General features: G+C 42.7%; 1 protein-coding gene across 7 annotated transcripts in view; it reads right to left on the reverse strand.

Annotated features, from left to right (window-relative positions):
- The window catches only part of ABLIM1 (actin binding LIM protein 1), a 318363-nt gene that overhangs the window by 104338 nt on the left and 194390 nt on the right, over window positions 1-19635 (reverse strand). For all 7 annotated transcript variants that reach the window (XM_082674206.1, XM_082674204.1, XM_082674202.1 and 4 more), the window contains exons 3-4: window positions 18269-18452; window positions 13948-14057 (exon numbers count right to left, since the gene is read on the reverse strand). In XM_082674206.1, the coding sequence (XP_082530332.1) occupies window positions 13948-14057; window positions 18269-18452 (294 nt within the window). The remainder of the gene's footprint in view (window positions 1-13947; window positions 14058-18268; window positions 18453-19635) is intronic.

The following is a 19635-nucleotide window of genomic DNA, read 5'->3' on the forward strand; positions in this document are numbered from 1 at the left end:
CTGACCTCACAGGGGGTGTCCTGAACCTCTCAGATCCTCCATGCCCTGTACTGTTCCACGGACGGCACACATTCTACAACTGATCTTGGTTATGTTTCATGAAGAAGCATTCACTGAGTGTGACCACCTAGAGCCAGCCAGCTGGTGAAACTGGGCTGGAAGTAGAGGCTGGGGATGAGGCTCCTTCATCCCAAACCTTAAGACATAAATCAAGCAAATCTGCAAAGATGGCCTCCTGGAAAGTAGGATACTGGCCCAGCTGATTCAAAGTATTCCAGTGTATTCCACAGAGGTTACCCATTCGTTTCTCTCTGGACAAAACTTTATACTCTCCTTAAGCCTGATGTCATGCTGGGGAAAGTAGAAAAGATGCTGAGATAAAAAGATTTGTGCTGATGGTTTGTGTCTCCTATGCTCATTCCAACTAAGCTCTTTTATAAAGAACAAAATGTCCTCGTCTCTATCTTCATGTTTTTCAGCTGTTGAGAAAATTGTTTCCACATCACTGAAGCAGCTGCTGGTAAATATAGAAAGCTGGTGATTGGCACTGGAATTACTGCCAAAGTCAGAAATAGGTGAATATGGAGCAGCACCAAGGAAATCAAACCCTCTAGCAACTCGCTGGTCTTCTTTCGGGGATACACAACGACCAAATGTGAAAACAAAAGCAAACTACAACAGCCTTAAACACTCTGCCCCCAAGCCTTTCATTCTTGGCACCAGGAGCCAAGAGAAAAGCAGGGATTTGGCTACTTATGTCCAAGTTAAACTAATATCCATGTACACACCTGGTTCCATGTTTATATCATTTTGTTCAAAGTTAATGAATATCCTTGAGAATAGGGATCCTGTCTGTCTCCTTTAACCTCTCTCTTTGTTTTCTTTTTTGGCATAGGGCCATGGACACCTGGGCTTCTAAAGTACTTAAGTTGAAGAAGGTGACAAATGGCTCTCTGAAAGGAAACCTGTGTTCTCATGATGCTAAGAAAGATGTCATCACTTGGGCTGCCTTTAAGGTCCTGTCAGCCTGGAGCCTGGATACCTATGTTCTTTTTTTTTTTTTTTTTTTTGCGGTACGCGGGCCTCTAGCTGTTGTGGCCTCTCCCGTTGCGGAGCACAGGCTCCAGACACGCAGGCTCAGAGGCCATGGCTCACGGGCCCAGCCGCTCCGCGACATGTGGGATCTTCCCGGACTGGGGCACGAACCTGCGTCCCCTGCATTGGCAGGCAGACTCCCAACCACTGCGCCACCAGGGAAGCCCCCTATGTTCCTTTTAAGAACGATTTCTGCCTTCCTAGAATTTCCCATTTGGTAAGGGTAAGAGCCAAAAAGATGTCTTACTCTGTGAAGATGATTTTCTGGAACAGAAGGCTGCGGAACGGAGCTACAGAAGAGGGAACTTCGTGGTAACTGAATTCCCAATCACCCCTGCCTTCTCAGGCTTCTGTCATGCCTAGAACCATCAGTGGAGGTGGAAGCTGCCATTCACAGTAGCCACCCATCTGCGACCAAAGCTTCTAGAATATGGAATGGGACTTTTCCTAGTGTCCTGAAATTTTGGGTTATGTATCATCTTAGAGCTGAAAACAATGATGATAAATTTTCCGTCTTCCAGAGAAGGTTGCTAGGAATATCCTTGCCGGATTTACCAAAAGATAGTAGAATCTACCTGATGACTCTCAACGCTTACTGCCTCCCTACCTCTGAAATCAGAAATTCACAGAGGCATAGAGGAGAGTGGGCAGGGAGCTGTCCACACAGCAGGAATGGGGTGTTCCCTCCCCTCTGCTGTGAGAGGGATTAGAGGACCCTGGGAGAGCGGGGGGACCAGCCCCCCACTCCCCACCTACATGTTTACTGAGTGGGGACGCTCAGGCCCTGGTGCTCCTGTGGATCCATGAGAAGCTTGATGTTAAGAGTTCTTGGGACAAATTGACTGGACTGTCCTGGAGCTTGGTAGCGTTCATGAACAAAAAGTCTGGAGCCTGCTAAGTCTGGAAGATTTGGAAGGCAGGAAGCCGGCTGGAGCCCCTCCTCTTGATGGCAGGCTAAGGAGAAGGCAGAAGTAGGAGAGGTGTGCATGGCCACCATTTGGCTCACCGGGGATGCACTTGTGTCCTGTGGCTGGTACCCACGCCCAAGCATCTTGAATGAACCCACCTGAGAAAGCTGCCTGCCAGGCATTAGTAAGAGCTTATGAGGAGCAGACCTGAGGCTGGGGAGGATGGAGGGGGTTTGTTGAAACAGGTTAGCCAGAAATTGCACACTTTTGTCAAGGAACTCAAAATGGGTCCTATTAAAAATTCTCCCTAGGGCTTCCCTGTTGGTGCAGTGGTTGGGGGTCCGCCTGCCGATGCATGGGACGCGGGTTCATGCCCCGGTCCAGGAAGATCCCATGTGCCGCGGAGCGGCTGGGCCCGTGAGCCATGGCCGCTGAGCCTGCGCGTCTGGAGCCTGTGCTCCACAACGGGAGAGGCCACAACAGTGAGAGGCCCGCGTACCGCAAAAAAAAAAAAAAAAAAAAAAAAAGAGAGAATAAAAAAAGAAACTCTAGTTGTCATCAACCGAGATTAGCACGTAAGTTCATGGCTATACATGTGGATGAAAAATAGACACGAAATCATTTCAGATACAGGGTTTTTGTTTGTTTGTTTCTGTTTCAAGACACTTCACTTACTATATACTGTTGAGTCTTTCACACTGAACTCATAACCAACAGCACTATAACTCATACCTGAAGGAAGCTTTTGCCGCACACATATTTTCTCCATAAGACACCTCACCGCCTTCTGGGAACGAACAGTAGCGAGCCGGGTGTTTTGTTGTTGTTAATTTAAATCTATTATGGATGCATGTTATATATACCTTTTGCATGTTGAATGTACACATTCTTAGAAAGGAACAATGTGTCTGAGACACCACTCCATGTCAAAAACTGCACATCATTAGTCATCAACTTTGAGTTTTCCTCATTCTAGCCTAGGAGATGTGGCAGAAGGAAAGAAAAAATTTTAAAAAAGCCTACAAGATCTGTCCCAGACACATCTATTTCAGCAGAAAGAAGACACACCAGGCAAACAAAGCAACAAATACTGAAAACAGACATAGGTTGTTATTAATAGAAAGTAGAATAAGATTTTGGAGACCTTATAAAATATTCAAGTGGCATCCTTTTAATAGACTGTTAACTAGAGGCACTTTATTCCTGGCCAGGTGTCAATACAAGGAGCTTTAAGGAAAACAAACAAACAAAACCCCCCAATTTAAGCTCCAGGGTTTGGCTAACTTGAATCCTGAATTTAATGACATCATATCTTGTCATTCAACGTCTCCCACAGGATGTGGATTTCCCTGACCTTGTGTAATAAAATAGTGAATGCAGAATACCGGAGAACAGCTGTTCTACCCAAAGGAGAGAAAGTGGAGACGAGAGAAGTGTGACCTGAACATGGGTCAGATTCTGTGAGGTCAACAAGCCGCCTTTGACACAAGCTTTCAACACATCTGATCAGCCTCTGGCACGTGGATTGCTCTGTGTGAATAACTGTGGGAGGCACGTAGTGGCTGCCCACCCTAGACAGGACAGATGTTTTCAGTTTGCTAAGGTTCGCATCCCTCCCTAGGGTCTAAATGTCCACTGCCACCTGTTTTCACGCTTGAACTGAGCATATGCACCTATGTTACCAGCCTGGCCCTTTTTTGTAGGCCCTTGAATCTGTAACCCATCAATTTAAAAAAATCCAGACATTCCCTATGCTATTTTTTTCTTTTTTTTTTTTGCGGGCCTCTCACTGCTATGGCCTCTCCCGTTGCGGAGCACAGGCTCTGGACGCGCAGGCTCAGCGGCCATGGCTCACGGGCCCAGCCACTCCGCGGCACGTGGGATCTTCCCGGACCGGGGCACAAACCCGTGTCCCCTGCATCGGCAGGCAGACTCTCAACCACTGCACCACCAGGGAAGCCCTATTTTTTTTTTTTTTTAATAAGACTTGGCTTACAGTTTTAACATCATTAAGGTATAAGGGGTTTGGGGTTTGGGTATTTGAAAACCCTTCCTTGACTAAAAAGGCCACATCATTTAGTAGTGATAAGAGCGTCCATCTAGCAAGTGTACACCGTTGAATGTCTGATCTTCAGCTGTGCTGCTCAGTGTTGTCAAGTTCCAACCAGACATCTGAGTTGACAACTACTGACTGGCCACAATCCGTGTCGAGTTACTGACATGAGTCTGCAATTTTCTTTTCTAGCATGTCATGGCAAATTCCATGGGTATGAGGTCACCAAAAGAAAAGACAGATAGAGGGCAAAATGCAAATGTGTTAGGCTAAGCACTTTTCAAGAATTAGTTTTTTAAGTACTTTTTAACTTCTGAAATTCTACGCTGCCATTTGCCAGAAAGCAATACATGGGGTCACGAGACAAATACTAGCTGGGGCTGAGGGGAATTGGAACATTTATATTTATTTATATTCAAATAGGTGCAGTGTATTTGCCATCTTATGGCTCTCAATAATTTATACCTAAATTCACTAAAAATGATGCAGAATTATTTTAAAAGGTTATGGGCTGCCTGAATATGTAATCTTGAACCAGACTTTGCACAATCACCATGTCCTTGCCTAGGTTAGCTGCTCCCTTTGCTGTCTTGACGGCCATGATGGAAACATCACAAGCCAGAGCAGCCTCTGACCTGCTATTTTAGGTGAAGGTTCTTGTTGTCTTGGGAAAACAATACTGCACAACAAACAAGTTTTCATGGGCCATAGCAGCAGCAGATTATCAGCCTCATCAGGAAAGCTGTAGGCAGGACCAGGAACAGTCATCTTCGGAGCCCTCTATTATCTAATATTTGGCAGTCAATCCCATCTTTCCTTCTTTTAAAGTGTATATCATATATACTTATAGCTTTGGTCATAATTTTTATAAATACAGACCATTTGCACATCTGAAACTTCCAATTCTAACCCCTGAGCCAGTGCTCACAGAATTCCGATAGGAGTATTACGAATTCTCAAGGTCAAGAAGCCCCCTCCTTTAAGTAGCATTGGGTGTGTTTTTACTCATATTCATGATCAGGATCTGAACAGGAAATTTTATTAAAAGGAGCCAGATTGTTTGCCTTTCCTCTCCATTAATTGGTTATGAATCTATTAAGCAGGAGTTGAATGGAAGGAATTCTGACACATGCTATGACATGGATGAGCCTTGAAAACAAGGTGGAAGAAGTCAGAAACAAAAGGCCACACTTGTATGATGTCATTTATGTGAAATGTCCACAATAGGTGAATACACAGAAACAGAAAGCAGATTGGTAGCTCCTAGGGGCTGGGAGAAGCGGTGAACTGGGAGTAACTGCTTAATGGGTACAGAGTTTTCTTTTGGGGTGATGAAAATGTTTTGGAAATAGAAGTGGTGGTTGGACAATGTTGTGATCTACTTAAACATTCACTTTAAAATAGTTAATTTTATGTTATGTGAATTTCAGTTAAAAAAATCTGTACCAAGAAGGTTTGCCCTTATACTGATTTCCTTAATTAAGTTGTAAATTTTAACCTGGTGAGGAGTTTCATGATAAATCTTTAACTGGCTATGGTCACCCAGCAAACCGGGCTCTTGCCAAAGAGGAAATCATACTTGAGTTTTACGTCAGTTTCTCAGATCCAGTACTCATTAGCCAATATCAGCTCATTGACTCTATTCCAAAGATAGAAAGAAGAAAAGAAAGGGTAGAATGTCAGTTTCAGTACTTTCCTCATGTGACCAGTCACTTAATACATACACAACTGAAGGTCACAGCAAGGGCAAACTGCAGTGAGACTTCAGTCTGGAATGGGCCTTTTATTTATTTACTTATTTTTTTTATAAATTTATTTTTATTTATATTATTTATTTTTGGCTGCACTGGGTCTTCCTTGCTACGCATGGGCTTTCTCTAGTTGCAGCGAGCAGGGGCTACTCTTCTTGCGCTACGTGGGCATCTCATTGTGGTGGCTTCTCTTGTTGCAGAGCACGGGCTCTAGGCATGTGGGCTTCAGTAGTTGTGGCACATGGGCTCAGTAGCTGTGGCTCACAGGCTGTAGAGCGCAGGCTCAATAGTTGTGGCGTACGGGCTTAGCTGCTCCACAGCGTGTGGGATCCTCCTGGACCAGGACTCGAGCCCACGTCCTCTGCATTGGCAGGTGGATTCTTAACCACTGCACCACCAGGGAAGTCCCTTTTTTTAAATTTAACATTATTTTTATTTTTGATGTGCTTTGGTTTTAAATAGGTAATACATACACATAGTTAAACTTTTTTTTTCATGTAGTAAAAATAATTCCTTTCCTTCACTATCTCCCTGCTACTGCTCCCTTTCTTCTGGAGATAAGCACTAAGAGTAATTTCTCAGTATCCCTCTGAGGACAGTCTATAGGAATATACAACTATAGATATACACAGCAGTCCTTTGAACAGCTAAGTCTTTACTGCTGCTGAAAAATTAAACTGGGGAATAACCACGCTTCCAATCATTAAAATTCTAGTTTTACTGATAAGTTGTCAGAAGGTGCGGGTCTTATTACATAAAAGACGTATCTAGTGAAATGAAAACAGCAAAGAACAAAATACCATTAACTTGCCAACCACTGAAACATTTTTTTGTACCCATTTTCCCTTTTTGCCCCTTAGTTGGACCCATTCCCTATAAGGCGGGAACTTTTCTTCCTTTCTTGCAACCGAGATAATCCAGGTTCTGGTTAAGTGAAAAGATATGTCACTCTGGGATCTTTATGTCTGACTCATAATTGTAACAGGTTTCAGTCTGAAAAATCTAAATTCCTTTTTGCGACATACCTTGTCCTCCCGCAATGAATCTTTGGCTACTATGTCAATTCCAAAGTCTCTCAACAGTCTAATCCATACCCAGTAGAGCAATACTGGAACTGCCATGTCAGGTTAGACCCTGTCCTTCCAGGCCAGGGGCTGGCACCCTAAGTGCCCAGACAGGTGAGGCCTCTCTAACCTCACACTCAAAGTTGGGAAATACATTCCCTGACACTTCTACTGAAAAAAAAAACCCAAAATCAAAAAAACCTTGTGATGCTGTCATCAGCCGAATTCTCTAAAGCAATAGCTCCTTCCCCTTTTATTAAATAAGAGGAAAGACTTGTAAATAAGATGAGAAAATGAACATTTAAACATGCCGGTACACCTTGCCCTCATGCACCCAAGCTGTACTATGTAATTTTACAAAACCACAAAAGCCATTGTCACCATCGTCATTCAAGTAGTATTCAGAACTCAACATTCCAGACCTGGGAGCTGAGATTTATTACCTGAAAGGCTCTCCTGGGATGGCATCAATTTACCCACTAAATGAACATTCATGTACTTGCTGTGTGCACAGTGCTATTCTTAGGGAAAAAATAAATAAAAGAGCTTGTCATTAGGTAGCTCATAGTCTGGTTGGAGAGAAAAAGATGCAAAGAGCTAGGGGAGCTATGTGGTAATAACTGTCACAATAGAAGTGCAAAGCACAGCTTTGGCCGGGACACCTGTGAGCTGGCCCTGTAGCCAGGGAGCCTAAGCAAATTCAAAGCTTTCAATCTTTTGTGTGACACTAAAAAGAACAAATGATGTTTGATGAGAAGACACATGACCAAAATGCTATGGGAAGAATTTATGCGAAGTTGTACATGTGTCTATAGCACTTAGAGCAAAATCCAGAAGCATATCCACCAACATGTTAACAGAGGTAATCTCATTGTGATGGGATTTCGGGCGATTTTCATCTCCTTCTTTGTACTTTTCTGTAAAATTTGTATTGTTTTACAATGAACACTTAAACCCATTTAAAAAGAGAAGATTGTTATTAGCTCTGTTTAGAGATAAAGATGGCTTTGATTCAATTCCTGGAGTGTTTTTCTAGGGCTTTATGTGCTAGACCTTGTGTAAGAGAGAAAGACAGCAGGGTCCTTATCTTTAATGAGTTCATGAACTTGGTGGTGGAGGTGGGCACACATTTAAACAATTAAAATGCAACAGGTTATGTACCAATGTTGGTTTTTTAATTGTGACAGATGTATCACCGTAATACACGATGATAACTGTGCAGTAAAGAATTTGGCTGGTGCCAGGAACACAGTAGGTGCTCAAAGAAATGCTCATTGAATGAATGAATGACATCCATATCTTTCTTTCACTTAGTCCTTTCATTCATCTTCCTCACCTTTTCTCACGGCCATTACCTGTACCCACAACCAATGGTATCCCCAGCTCTGATCAGTGATGTCAAATCACTGATTTTGCACACCATCATTGCCATTACCACCTTAATCTTTCTAGAACATTGTTTTCATCTGGTTGTCCTCCAGGTTAAGCCAAGCTCCACATTGCCAAACCCCTCAAAGCCTCCAGAGACCTGGCGCCCTTGCTCTAACTTTCCAGATTTTCTTCTCAGGACGTGGAAGAACAAAGCCTTTGCTCTGTCTGGGTTCCCCCTGTGCTGTTTTTACAAGTACCCTCCCCACATTTAGACTGTCCTCCCACGTAGTAGTATCTTATTTAATTCCCGTAACAACCCTTGGGAGTAGCTATCTTCCGATTTTCAGATGAGAGCATGAAGGTTCTGAGACATCCAATAGCTTGTCCATGACTTCATGGCTAGGAAGAAGCAGGACCAGGAGTGAAACCCAAGCCCTCTGAAAGGTAGAGCCCACATTTGAAACCAGCATGCTACGCTCTCTTCTTCTGTTCCTTTCTGATTCTGAGTTATCTCTAAGCTCAAGTTCTAGTCTTGTAACTTCCTTAAAGAACAATGGTTAACATTTGGATGAGCTTATTAGGTATCATGAATCTTTTAAGTACTTTACTTATATGACCCCAGAACAACCCAATGAGAAAGGAACTATTATTATTTGTTTCAATTTCATTTATTTATTTTTGGCTGCCTTGGGTCCCCATTGCTGTGTGTGGGCTCCTCATTGTGGTGGCTTCTCTTGTCGCGGAGCATGGGCTTCAGTAGTTGTGGCACACGGGCTCAGTAGTCATGGCACACGGGCCCAGCCGCTCCGCGGCATGTGGGATACTCCCGGACCAGGGCTCGAACCCATGTCCCCTGCACTGGCAGGCGGATTCCCAACCATTGCACCACGAGGGAAGCCCAAGAAAGGAACTATTATTGTTTCCTATTTTATAGGCAAAGAAACGCTGGCAGAGATTGAGTTCTCAAGGCCACACAGCCTGTATGTGGTAGAACTGGGATAAAAACCAGCCATCAACCTGTCCAGAACCCACACTCTTTAGCAGAAGCCTGCCAAGCCTCCTCTGCCATCCTATCCTACTGGAAGAAAGTGTCTCAAGAAGGTGGGGCTGGTCTGTTTTGAAGACCTTCCGCAAAACCCGTCACCATGAGTCAAAACCCAACAGTCCATGGGTTGTATGTGTGCACGTGTTCCTGCCTTCAATGGTTTTACATATTGGTGGAAATATCAAATGAACAGAAAAGACAGCCACCGTGAACGGTAGAGTGAAAAACGCACAGTCACAAAAAGCAAAGATTGTCCTACACAAAAATTCAGAAGTCAATGCGTGAACAGTAAGTTTTTGTTTTATAAGTAGTCAGTACTTTTATCTATTTACTTATTTAATCCTACGAGGTAGGTACCTATTGCCATCCCATTTTACGGAAGAGGACCTGGAGGATGGAGAGGTCAGGAGATGGCTAGAGCCAGAGCCTGCCCCAGGCAGTCAGATGCCAGCATCAGATCGTCACCACTCCACCTATTGTAGGGGCCTCAGCAGACAATCCCACTCAACCTGCAAATGTTTTTTTGAGAGAGAACATAGATAAAAAAAAAAAAAATCATCTTGCAACTATTAAAAGCTATTGCACCAAATAGAAAAGTAAAATAATTGAAAAATTCTTCCTCCCCTTTGAAAACATGCACAGGACTGTTTATCTGAAATGATTTAAATTCAGTCCAAGCAGAGCATTTGCCCCAATACGTTAGGAGTTCCAATTGCAGTTGGAACAATGGCAATGCTGTACAGAGGGGGTAAAGGAGAGGAAGATGGGTTTGGATGTATGTGTGTGGGGGGGGTGTTCATAGCATCAATCTGCCAAACCCACACACAATCAGACACTAGTCAGACACCCTTTGAAATGGAAAGGGTGATCGTAGACAGCAACCCACTTCTGTTCAGATGCCTGAAATAGACCAGAGCCGTGCAGGAAGCAACATCCAAAGCCGATTCCCTGCCCTCTAGGTTGTCACACACAGACTCCCCCTCACGTGGCTCCTTACGCCACAAGAACCAGTCCCTCAATTACTGGCAGATACACGGAATGGAGTGAAGTTAGGCCTTAGAGTGTCAGTAAACTTCTGGGAGAGCATCATGTTTTCTGGACATACATTTTTATTTCTAAAGAATGAATCAGCTAGATATGGGCAATTGATTTTTTTTTATCAATTATAAAAGCAGTTTAATTGATGTTCATTGTAACCCTGTGAGGCAATGTTTACTATTATCTCCATGCTATATAATGTTTGTTGCTTATTGAATTCAAATTGCATTAGACTGGGTGCAGCAACAGTTTTTACTAATTCAAGGGCAATAATCTTTAATTGAAGTAGTTTGTTTCTATGAATAACTTCCTGATGGTTTCTATTCACCAAACCTTGCTACACCAGGGAGGCAACTGTGGCACACAGAAAGCACACAGCCCTTGCAGGCAGACACTCGAGTAAATCCGCAGACAAGTCAGGTCACTGCTCCAAGGCTCAGCACCCCGCATCTTTGGAAATCAGAGAGTGATACCTACATTATGCAATAAATATCCGGGACAGTAACATGGCATCTGGAGCCTGGGTTTGTATCCCGACTCTACCACTGTGTAACCTTGTGTAACCTTATTTAACATCTATGGCCCTTTGTTTCTTCATCTGTGAAAAGGGGATAGTTTTAGTACCAACCTATAGGGTGGTTTTGAGGATTAAATGAGTTAAAATTTGTACACCAGCTACACAGTGCCTGATCACAGTGAGTACTGTGCAAATGTTTTAAGAAGAAAATAAAATAAAGGTGAGAAGAGTTACTGTAATGTGGAAGAAAGCACCAAGCAGAGTACCCAAGACATCACAGGCACTCCACTGGGACGTCTCCCTAAATTAGAGCAACACAGACATGGTGGCCCCTGAGTAGCTGAAATTGCACCTCTACTGAGTAAGCTCTAACAGAGCCTATTTTGTGTTAATTCTCATCACATCATTGACTTGCTTCCATTGGCCACTCTTCACTTCTTCTCTCCCTCTCACACTGTCTTCACCTCCTATTCAGTGATTATGGAAAACCAGCCACAGAATGTGAAATAAAATTTCGGTTCAGAAGAGCAAACTCATTTGTGAAAGAACATTTCAAAGGAAAGAGAGGACCTTGGCTCTCTGATCTATGTCACCAACACTGTGAACATTAGCAAAGAAAAGTTTCATGATTTGCCTTTCTTTAGGAAGCTTTGCCAAGTTACATTATTTTTTAAAAAATAAGAATCAAAGTAACATCAGTATAGTTTTAAAATATAGGGCATTTCTTAAAGAATTACAAAGAATAACCAAGTGTTTTCTAATTATGCGCCAACGAATTTCAGAAACTTGCTGAAAATTCACTTACTCTTGTACTTGTGTGCCTGCCTCCTTTGGGTACTTTGCATGTGTGTATCCATATATAAGAGCTCTCTTTTTGACAGACACCCACACCCACGCGCCCCAGAAATGCTATTTGAGTACTTATCTAAACAGACAAGTACTTGTTGAAAATAAAAATGTTCTGACCAAAGCAATTGCACAGAGAAAAGGGATTTCATCCATTGGGAGCAAAGGAGAAAATACGATTTGGTCCAACAATTTGCACACACGCAATAACTGTTAAATCTAGCATTAGAAATGTAATGAATTTGAGTCTGATACATTTTTATACTTAGAATTTTAATTTCTTTTTTATGTGCATAACAACTATGTCATATAGAAAAAGAAAATATAGATAAAGCAAAACAATGTTTAATAAAAATTGGAATAACCATTTTGGTGGAGCTATGATTAGGAAATATGCTTCCAAATTACATGGAGGAAGAGGACTGGAAGTCTTTAAAAATATCCTCCTTCTGTTTCTTAAACCAACCAATGAGGAGTATTAGATGAAACAAAAAGACAGCCCCAAACTCGCAGTCAGAAGCCCTGCCTCTAACCCTACCTTATTATTGGATAGCTTGTGTGACCTTGAATATCCTCATGGGCTGCAATATCCTCACCTATCAAGAAAGATAGTTGGACTAAAGGACTCCACTGAATTTGAGGATGCAGCCAGTCCTATAATAGGCCTATGGACATGATCTTCTGTTATAGATTGTCATCCTATCCTGGGACTCATAACATCCTCTTTTTCTTAACTAGACTGAAGAATTCCTGCAAAGTTTTTTGGTAACATACTTTCAAAGCAAGCCCTCTCAAGCAAGGGGTACCTATTCTCAACCTAGGTCACCTTCCCAATGACCTGCAGGGGGCAGAGTAGGTAAGCACAGGGAGGGACTTGAAACCGTATTAGGGGTCTTGGATAGTGTCCTGTTTTGTAGCCCTTATCCTACCCAGGCTGCTGTTATTTATTAGTAGGGCATATAAATCCACATGCTAAGGATCTGATCATGTGTGTTGAATAAGATGCACTAACACATTTATTTTCTTCTTTTCTCCCAATGGTCAAAATCCAATTTCTATGTAAATACGTTTGGTCATAACATTCTTATTTTTAACAGGTATAACTCTTCTACTTTAACAGGAGGATTTGGAAGTGCTGTTAAAAATTACAAGAAATTCCTCCGGAGCAGAAGGGGCTTATCTCATTCTTATGTGCTGAGGCTGGCAGGGTTTAAAGGCATTTGTTCTCTGAGGATGGGCACAATACACAGAAACCGAGGCAAACCTCTATCTAGTCCATGTCCTAAAGCCCCAGGAAACAGAGGGAAGGAGAGCTTCCTTGCTTGCTGTCCTGAGTTCAGAATCCCTCTCACTTCAGAGTGAACTGACCTACCCAATGTTATTTACTACAAGAAATACTGCAATTTGCCACTATTTTTATTTGGAAGGAAGTTGGTTTTCTTTGGATTCATACAGGTCAGACAAGCCTTGTCATCAAGAATTACCAATCCCATGATGTATGGATAGCTTGTCCCATACTTTCTTCCGATCTCGCCTTGGGTGACACTTTTTAAGAGTGGTCTTCCTGATTGCCCCATACAAACACAGACCCATTGACCTGCTTTTTCTTCCTACTTTAATTTTCTTCACGTATTAGATATTTTTGTACATGCATTCATTGTCTACCTGCTCCTACTAAAAAAGAAGCTTCCTGAGGATTCTGAGTATGTTCTGTCCACGCCTGTATCTCTAGTGTGAATGACACACACATTGTACGTGCTCAGCAAATTATCTGTTCAGTGAATAAATGTCAGAAACCCTCCAGGTGAATAAAGAATACTTAAGGGTGATAAAGAATAAAGAATTATTTAAGAGTAAATAATAACCACCACATTTGCCCAAGGCACTGCGGGGATAGCTTTTCTAATACACAGAGACATCAATCACAGCACCACCAAACGCTCTCACAGCTTAACCTCCGTGACCAGAGAGGGGCGTTTCTGATGTAATAGTTAATAATTCTTTTTCCTTCATTTACTATCAAAATACACAGTGTGATGTCCAATTCTACTTCTGTCCTTTTGAAATAAGGGAGATGCTTCTCACTGCATGGGTTTTAGTGAAGGTTTCTCCACGCATCACGTTTTACAATTGAAAACGCCTTAGATATAGGCCTACTCTTGGCTCCGGCTACCGGAGTTTCTCAAAAAGGAAGGTACCTGCCTAAGCTACCTTTGAGGAATGAAGGAATTCATGTCAACAGGTGGCTGGGGCACTTACTGCCAGAGCAGGAGGCTTCTTTAGGGCTGGAAGACATCGGCTGTGCACACAGTTGGCAAAGGCAGTCTCTCCCATTGAACGTGACTCGGTCACCGGGTGGAAACGGGCGCCTGGAGACAGAAAGACATTGCCCTCAAGGTTACTGCAGCAATTTCATTCCTCTTCCTCACCCCTGCTTGGCTGGCCTCCGGTGCCAATTCACTGCTTCGAAGAGGAGCCAAACCATTTGAAATGCAGCCTGAAGCCAGCCAGCCAGCTGGATCCAGTCCAAACAAACACACAAACGTGCCTCATTTTGAGAGGAAAGGAGAATGCGCAGCTTCTGCGGGCAACCGGATAGTAAAATGATACCGTTTACCTCCACTCATTAGCGGAGGGATGTTCCAACAAGTCACCTAGCAGGGCACACACAGTACAATTTTCCTTTTCCAAATGGAAACACCTCCAGGAAGAAATATTTTAAATGCCATGGATTCCTATTCAAGCTTAAGGCCCTTCCCCAAGAGAACTGGTTGCAGGTCAAGCATTAACTCTTTAAGTTCCCTGGACCAACGTGATAATTATGCTGAATTAGACTTGGTCCTGGACGTCTGAATGGGCGAACTAAATATCTCACAGTGCTAGGGGCCCAGTCCCTTATAAACTTGGAGAAATACGAAGATGCGATAAATATCTGTTTAAAAATTAGTATTAGCTTCTTTTCAGAAAGATATTTTCCTTTCACATTAGATATTCATCAATAACAGCACACGTTGCAAAAATATTGCCTTCTTCAGGTACGTTATCAGTTTCTTCTGCTCCCACTTCAGCAGGCAGATAGCTTTAAAAAAAGTCATTAATTAATAGCCATATGACAGTTTCCACGCCTACTTTCTTGCAACTGACCAATTTGCCAATGATCTTCATCATGAGTTTTCAAATGTGTGATTCTGTCAATCAGGAAATTTGAAACTCATAAGCCAAACATCCCCACACATCTGAGTCAGAAGCAATTTCTTAAGAACAAATTCAAGCTTCTGGACATGTTTTACGCTCACAGCTGCCTTAAGTTGCCCTTCGGCCGCCTAACAGTTGTTGATTAACCATAATGCACGCACAGATAGTAAATTTGGACTTAACTCCACAAACGTGCTTGCTGCCAGTCATCAAGGAGAGTTTTAAACTCTCACACCGCCAAATTTTAGAAGCGCTGAGTTGAGGTGGTCTCTCCTCTCCTCTTCTCTCCTGGTGCCGTGTTACTTTCCGTTGCTCAGCTAAGGCCCAGAGAGGTTAAGCAACTTGTGTGGATTGACCAGCTAGGGAGACCAAGCCACAGGCAGGTGCAGGTGGTATCCACCAACTCAGAACTTGCTCTGTCTTTAATAATCAAAGTCACACTCTGGTGGATACCAACAGGCCTATGCTTCACACTTACTAAGTAAAACCAAGCAAGCCTCCAAACTGCTCTGTAAGGAGGCCCTCAGGGGGTGAAGAGTCCGCAGACACAATAAGCTCAGGTTCTTTGCCTCTGATCAGGGCCAGGACCAGGGTGAGGGCAGCGAGGCAACCGAGGCAAAGCATCTAAGGAGGCCCCCGCTGTCAGAAGTGCTGCATGACCCAGGAGTAAGCACCCCTTTAAACTGTGCGCCCAGGAGCCTCCCTGGCTTCACCCTAGTCCAGGCCCTGCATCTGATCTAAGCTTCTATTTTTTTTTTTTTTTAAGCTTCTATTTTTAAACTTGAACCCCACACAGATCCACCATGGGACAAACCAGAGTCCAGTTCTCAACAATGCGACCAGGTCTTCTGAATTTTGAATTTTGTTATTTCATGAATGACCCCCCTTCATTTCCCTACGTCCTCTGCCCATATGGGTTCACTTCCTCCTGACATTTGCCCAAATGTTTGTAATAGGAGAACTGGATTTACAGTCAGAACACCTGAGTTCAAATCTTGGCCTTGCGATGTGAGGGACTGGGAAAATCCCTTACACTCTGAGTCTCAAAGTCACTCATAAGTAGGGATACGAATTCCTGATTGACTCCGCAGAATTGCTCAGAGGGTTAAATTAATTTCTACATGAACGCAATTTGTAAACTGTAAAGGTGGCCTCCTCAGAGGAAACTGACATCATTCAGCAGCAGCAACAGTGGGCACCTCTCTGCTGGCTCAAACATGCAGGGACAGGACTACAGCTGATAAATGTTTGTCCGTTACCAACTTGAAGCAATGATCTCTCAGGGCCAAGATCAGGAAGCCTCTTGGAGTTTACCTGGGCCAGCGCCCTCCAACCTGACTGAGTCTCCTCCTCCTTGGTGGCCCTTCAGAAACCACTAAATTATCATGAGAGTTAGGAAGGAGAAAGGCTAGAAACGGATATTTTAAAGAGACCCTCCCTAGGGGATTCCAGTGACCATCCAGGTTTGGGGAATCACTTGTATGCAGTTCACAGCCTCTCACCTTACAGATGAGACAACTGCTGTGGAAAAGTTAGCTCACATAGGTCTCAAATCAGCCCAGGAAGCAGGACCAGGACTCAGGTCTCCCGAATCCCAGTCCAGGCTCTTAACCAGGCTGTGAGCTACAGCCTGAAAAAGGAGAGGTCAAGAGGAAGCTTTGCTTTTGATTAAATACAGAAAAAAATTCAGCTCATTAACCCAGAATTTTTAAATTATGATTTAAAAATATATATAATTTTAAAATGGGCTAATAGTTATATAAAGTTATTAAAATAATTTGATTATGAATATTTCATCTAAATCTTATTACAATCTATTCATGTGTATTATCTTGTTAATTAATTATACAAAATCATATTTACCCTTCTAGAGTTTACATCTCTCTGGCCTAGAAACATGAAATGCTGAAAAACAAAACAAACTGTAGTTTTTACAAAGGCATAGCAAAATGGAGCGCACAGAATCAACACCATTCCAAAGGCATGGGATTGCCTGATTAGTATGGGTCCATTAAGTAGCTGATCCTTTATTGGTGAGTCTCCTCATTATAGGAATCGAACCCATTGTAAATTCTGTAATGTGTAGCACTCAAAACGCAACAACAATGAACCACATTTTCCACTCACACTTCACACAGTTTCCTTCTTCTCTCTGACTGATCATTTTAATCAAGTTGCTTTGTGCAGTAAAGATCTAACCTTGGTGGATGATAGAGAGGAGGGGTTGGCAACTTTTCCCCTGAAAGATCAAATTGTAAATATATTTTTAGACTGTGCAGATCATAAGGTTTCTGTCACAACTGCTCAACTCTGCCACTGTCACTTGGAACCAGCCATAGACAATACATAAACAAACGGGCGTGGCTGTGTTCCAATAAAACTTTATTTACAAAACACGTATTGGGTCTAATTTGGCCCATGGGGCAGTTTGCTCTCCCTGGTTATACAGCAAATGCAACTATTTCACACACCCACTCCCACACACTGATACTTCCAAATAAGCTTCATCTTTCCAAGTATTTATGCCATTTCCTCCCATGTTTCCATTGCTCAAAGTGTCTCAAGATCTAGAGCTGCTTTCAGATTTGGTTTCAAGGCACTTAAAATCAGTCACATTATTTAGTGGAGGATATCACATATAAAGTTTCCTAAGTAAATTACTTTTTGACTAAGCCTGATAACACACTAGGAAAATAAAAACATCTAAAGGTGCATCAGAAAAAAATATTTTAAGACAAATGTATGATATCACTTTTATGTGGAATCTAAAAAAAATGATACAAATGAATTTATTTACAAAACAGAAATAGACTCACAGACATAGAAAACAAATTTATGGTTACCGAGGGGGAGGGATAAATTAGGAATTAACAGATATAAACTACTATATATAAAATAGATAAACAACAAGGTCCTACTGTATAGCACACGGAACTATATTCAATATCGTGTAATAATTTATAATGGAAAAGAATATGAAAAAGATATATGTGTATATTTGTATAACTGAATCACCTTGCTGTACACCTGGAACTAACACAACACTGTAAATCAAACTGTACTTCAATAAAAAAAATTTTTTTTAAAGAAAAGATATTTTAAGACTAAGTACAACTCAAAGGACTTCCCTGGTGGTCCAGTAGTTAAGACTCAACACTCCCAATGCAGGGGGCCTGGGTTCAATCCCTGGTCGGGGAAATAGATCCCACATGCGGCAACTAAAAGATCCTATATGCCACAGCTAAGACCAGGCACAGCCAAAATAAATAAATACTAAACAAACAAACAAAAAAAGAGAGACTAGGTACAACTCAAGACCAAAGCGCACATTCCAAGCTTTGACAGCAGAACCCAGAGCTTCTCTGTTGGGGAAAGCCACACTTACTTGCAGATCGTACAAGCAAAGCAGTTGGGATGGTAGGTCTTGCCCAGGGCGGTCACCACCTCTCCTTCCACAAACTCCCCGCAGCCATGGCAGCGCGTGCCATACATCCTCTGGTAGTCCAGGGTGCAGAGATACTCTCCGTTCTTTATGAAGAAGCCCCCTTGGGCCAGGTCACAGCCACACACTGTGGACAGACAAGTTCACATCTGGTCATCATGTGCCAAGCTGCTGGGCAGCAGTGCCTTCTACTGCATGCTGCTAACTTACTCTATGATCTCAGCAGTATGGGGTTTGGGAGGGGGGACTGGTACAAAGAGCTATTTATTGTTGGGCTCTGATTCTCTCTTGCCTCCCTCCCCTTTTGCTTCCCTCCCCTTTGGGAGCTATGCAATGTCTCATGCAAGTAAAATCCATTGGCTAGGGCTCCACAGCTTCTGTGATATGTCTAAGATTCAGAGATAATCAGTCTTTGATGGAAAGATACCTTTGGTTCACGCGGTCTCAAATATGAACAAAACTGTCTCTTGCAGTGCTATTCAGGAAAGCACGGCTTGCCCACACAACTGCTTGGTTTGGACCAAAAACTGTTACTGAGCTGAGTAATAAATTCCCACTACACCAAAAGCTGAAATGTCCAGTGTCTATTTTTTCACACTCTGGAAATACTTTCCCATAGTTCTAAACAATTCAGACGTTTAATTTTCTCTTTGTGCAGTAAATAGGATAAGTCCATTATTTATATATTACAGAGAGAGATAAAAATGAACAAGCAGAAGAGGAAAGAAAAGGGAACATGTCCAAGATAAAACTGTCATTCAGGACCTCAGCACACGCAAAAGAGGCTGCTTTGCTGTGTCTGGATTTTGGCGTCTCTTTCAAAACTGTGCAGCTGTGAATTACGGAGATGGTGCAAAAAACAGCAGGTCCTGGGATTCCAGGTGTGCATGTTCAGGCAAGACCAGAGCAGGACTCAGCAACTGGTCCAAAAATAAAGCCAAAGGCAGCCTCTGCGAGTAAAGATTTTCCACTGCCAAGTGACTGGGAAGCAACACCAAAGCTGGAAACCTCCATTCTTAACCTCTCTATCCCCAAGTTTGGATGACACTTCAGGGCCTTGGGCAAAGAATCCAGGATTTGTCCTGATTATTCCTGCAAGCAGTTGGTATGGGCACTCAGCTGGGGTAGGGACGAGGTGAGTTCAGTCACTAAATTGCTTTCCTAAGGACCTACTGGAACACATGGTAAGTTCCCATGACACATGAACACATCTAGATGAACTAGTGTTGAGCACAGTAAGATTCTGACGGAATCTTACCGCCCCACCCTCAGTTAGCCGTCTCTACTAACGGCAAACTACTGAAGATACT

The sequence above is a fragment of the Grampus griseus genome (assembly GCF_964374135.1).
Source record: "Grampus griseus genome assembly, chromosome: 16".
In the NCBI taxonomy this organism is placed as follows: domain Eukaryota; kingdom Metazoa; phylum Chordata; class Mammalia; order Artiodactyla; family Delphinidae; genus Grampus; species Grampus griseus.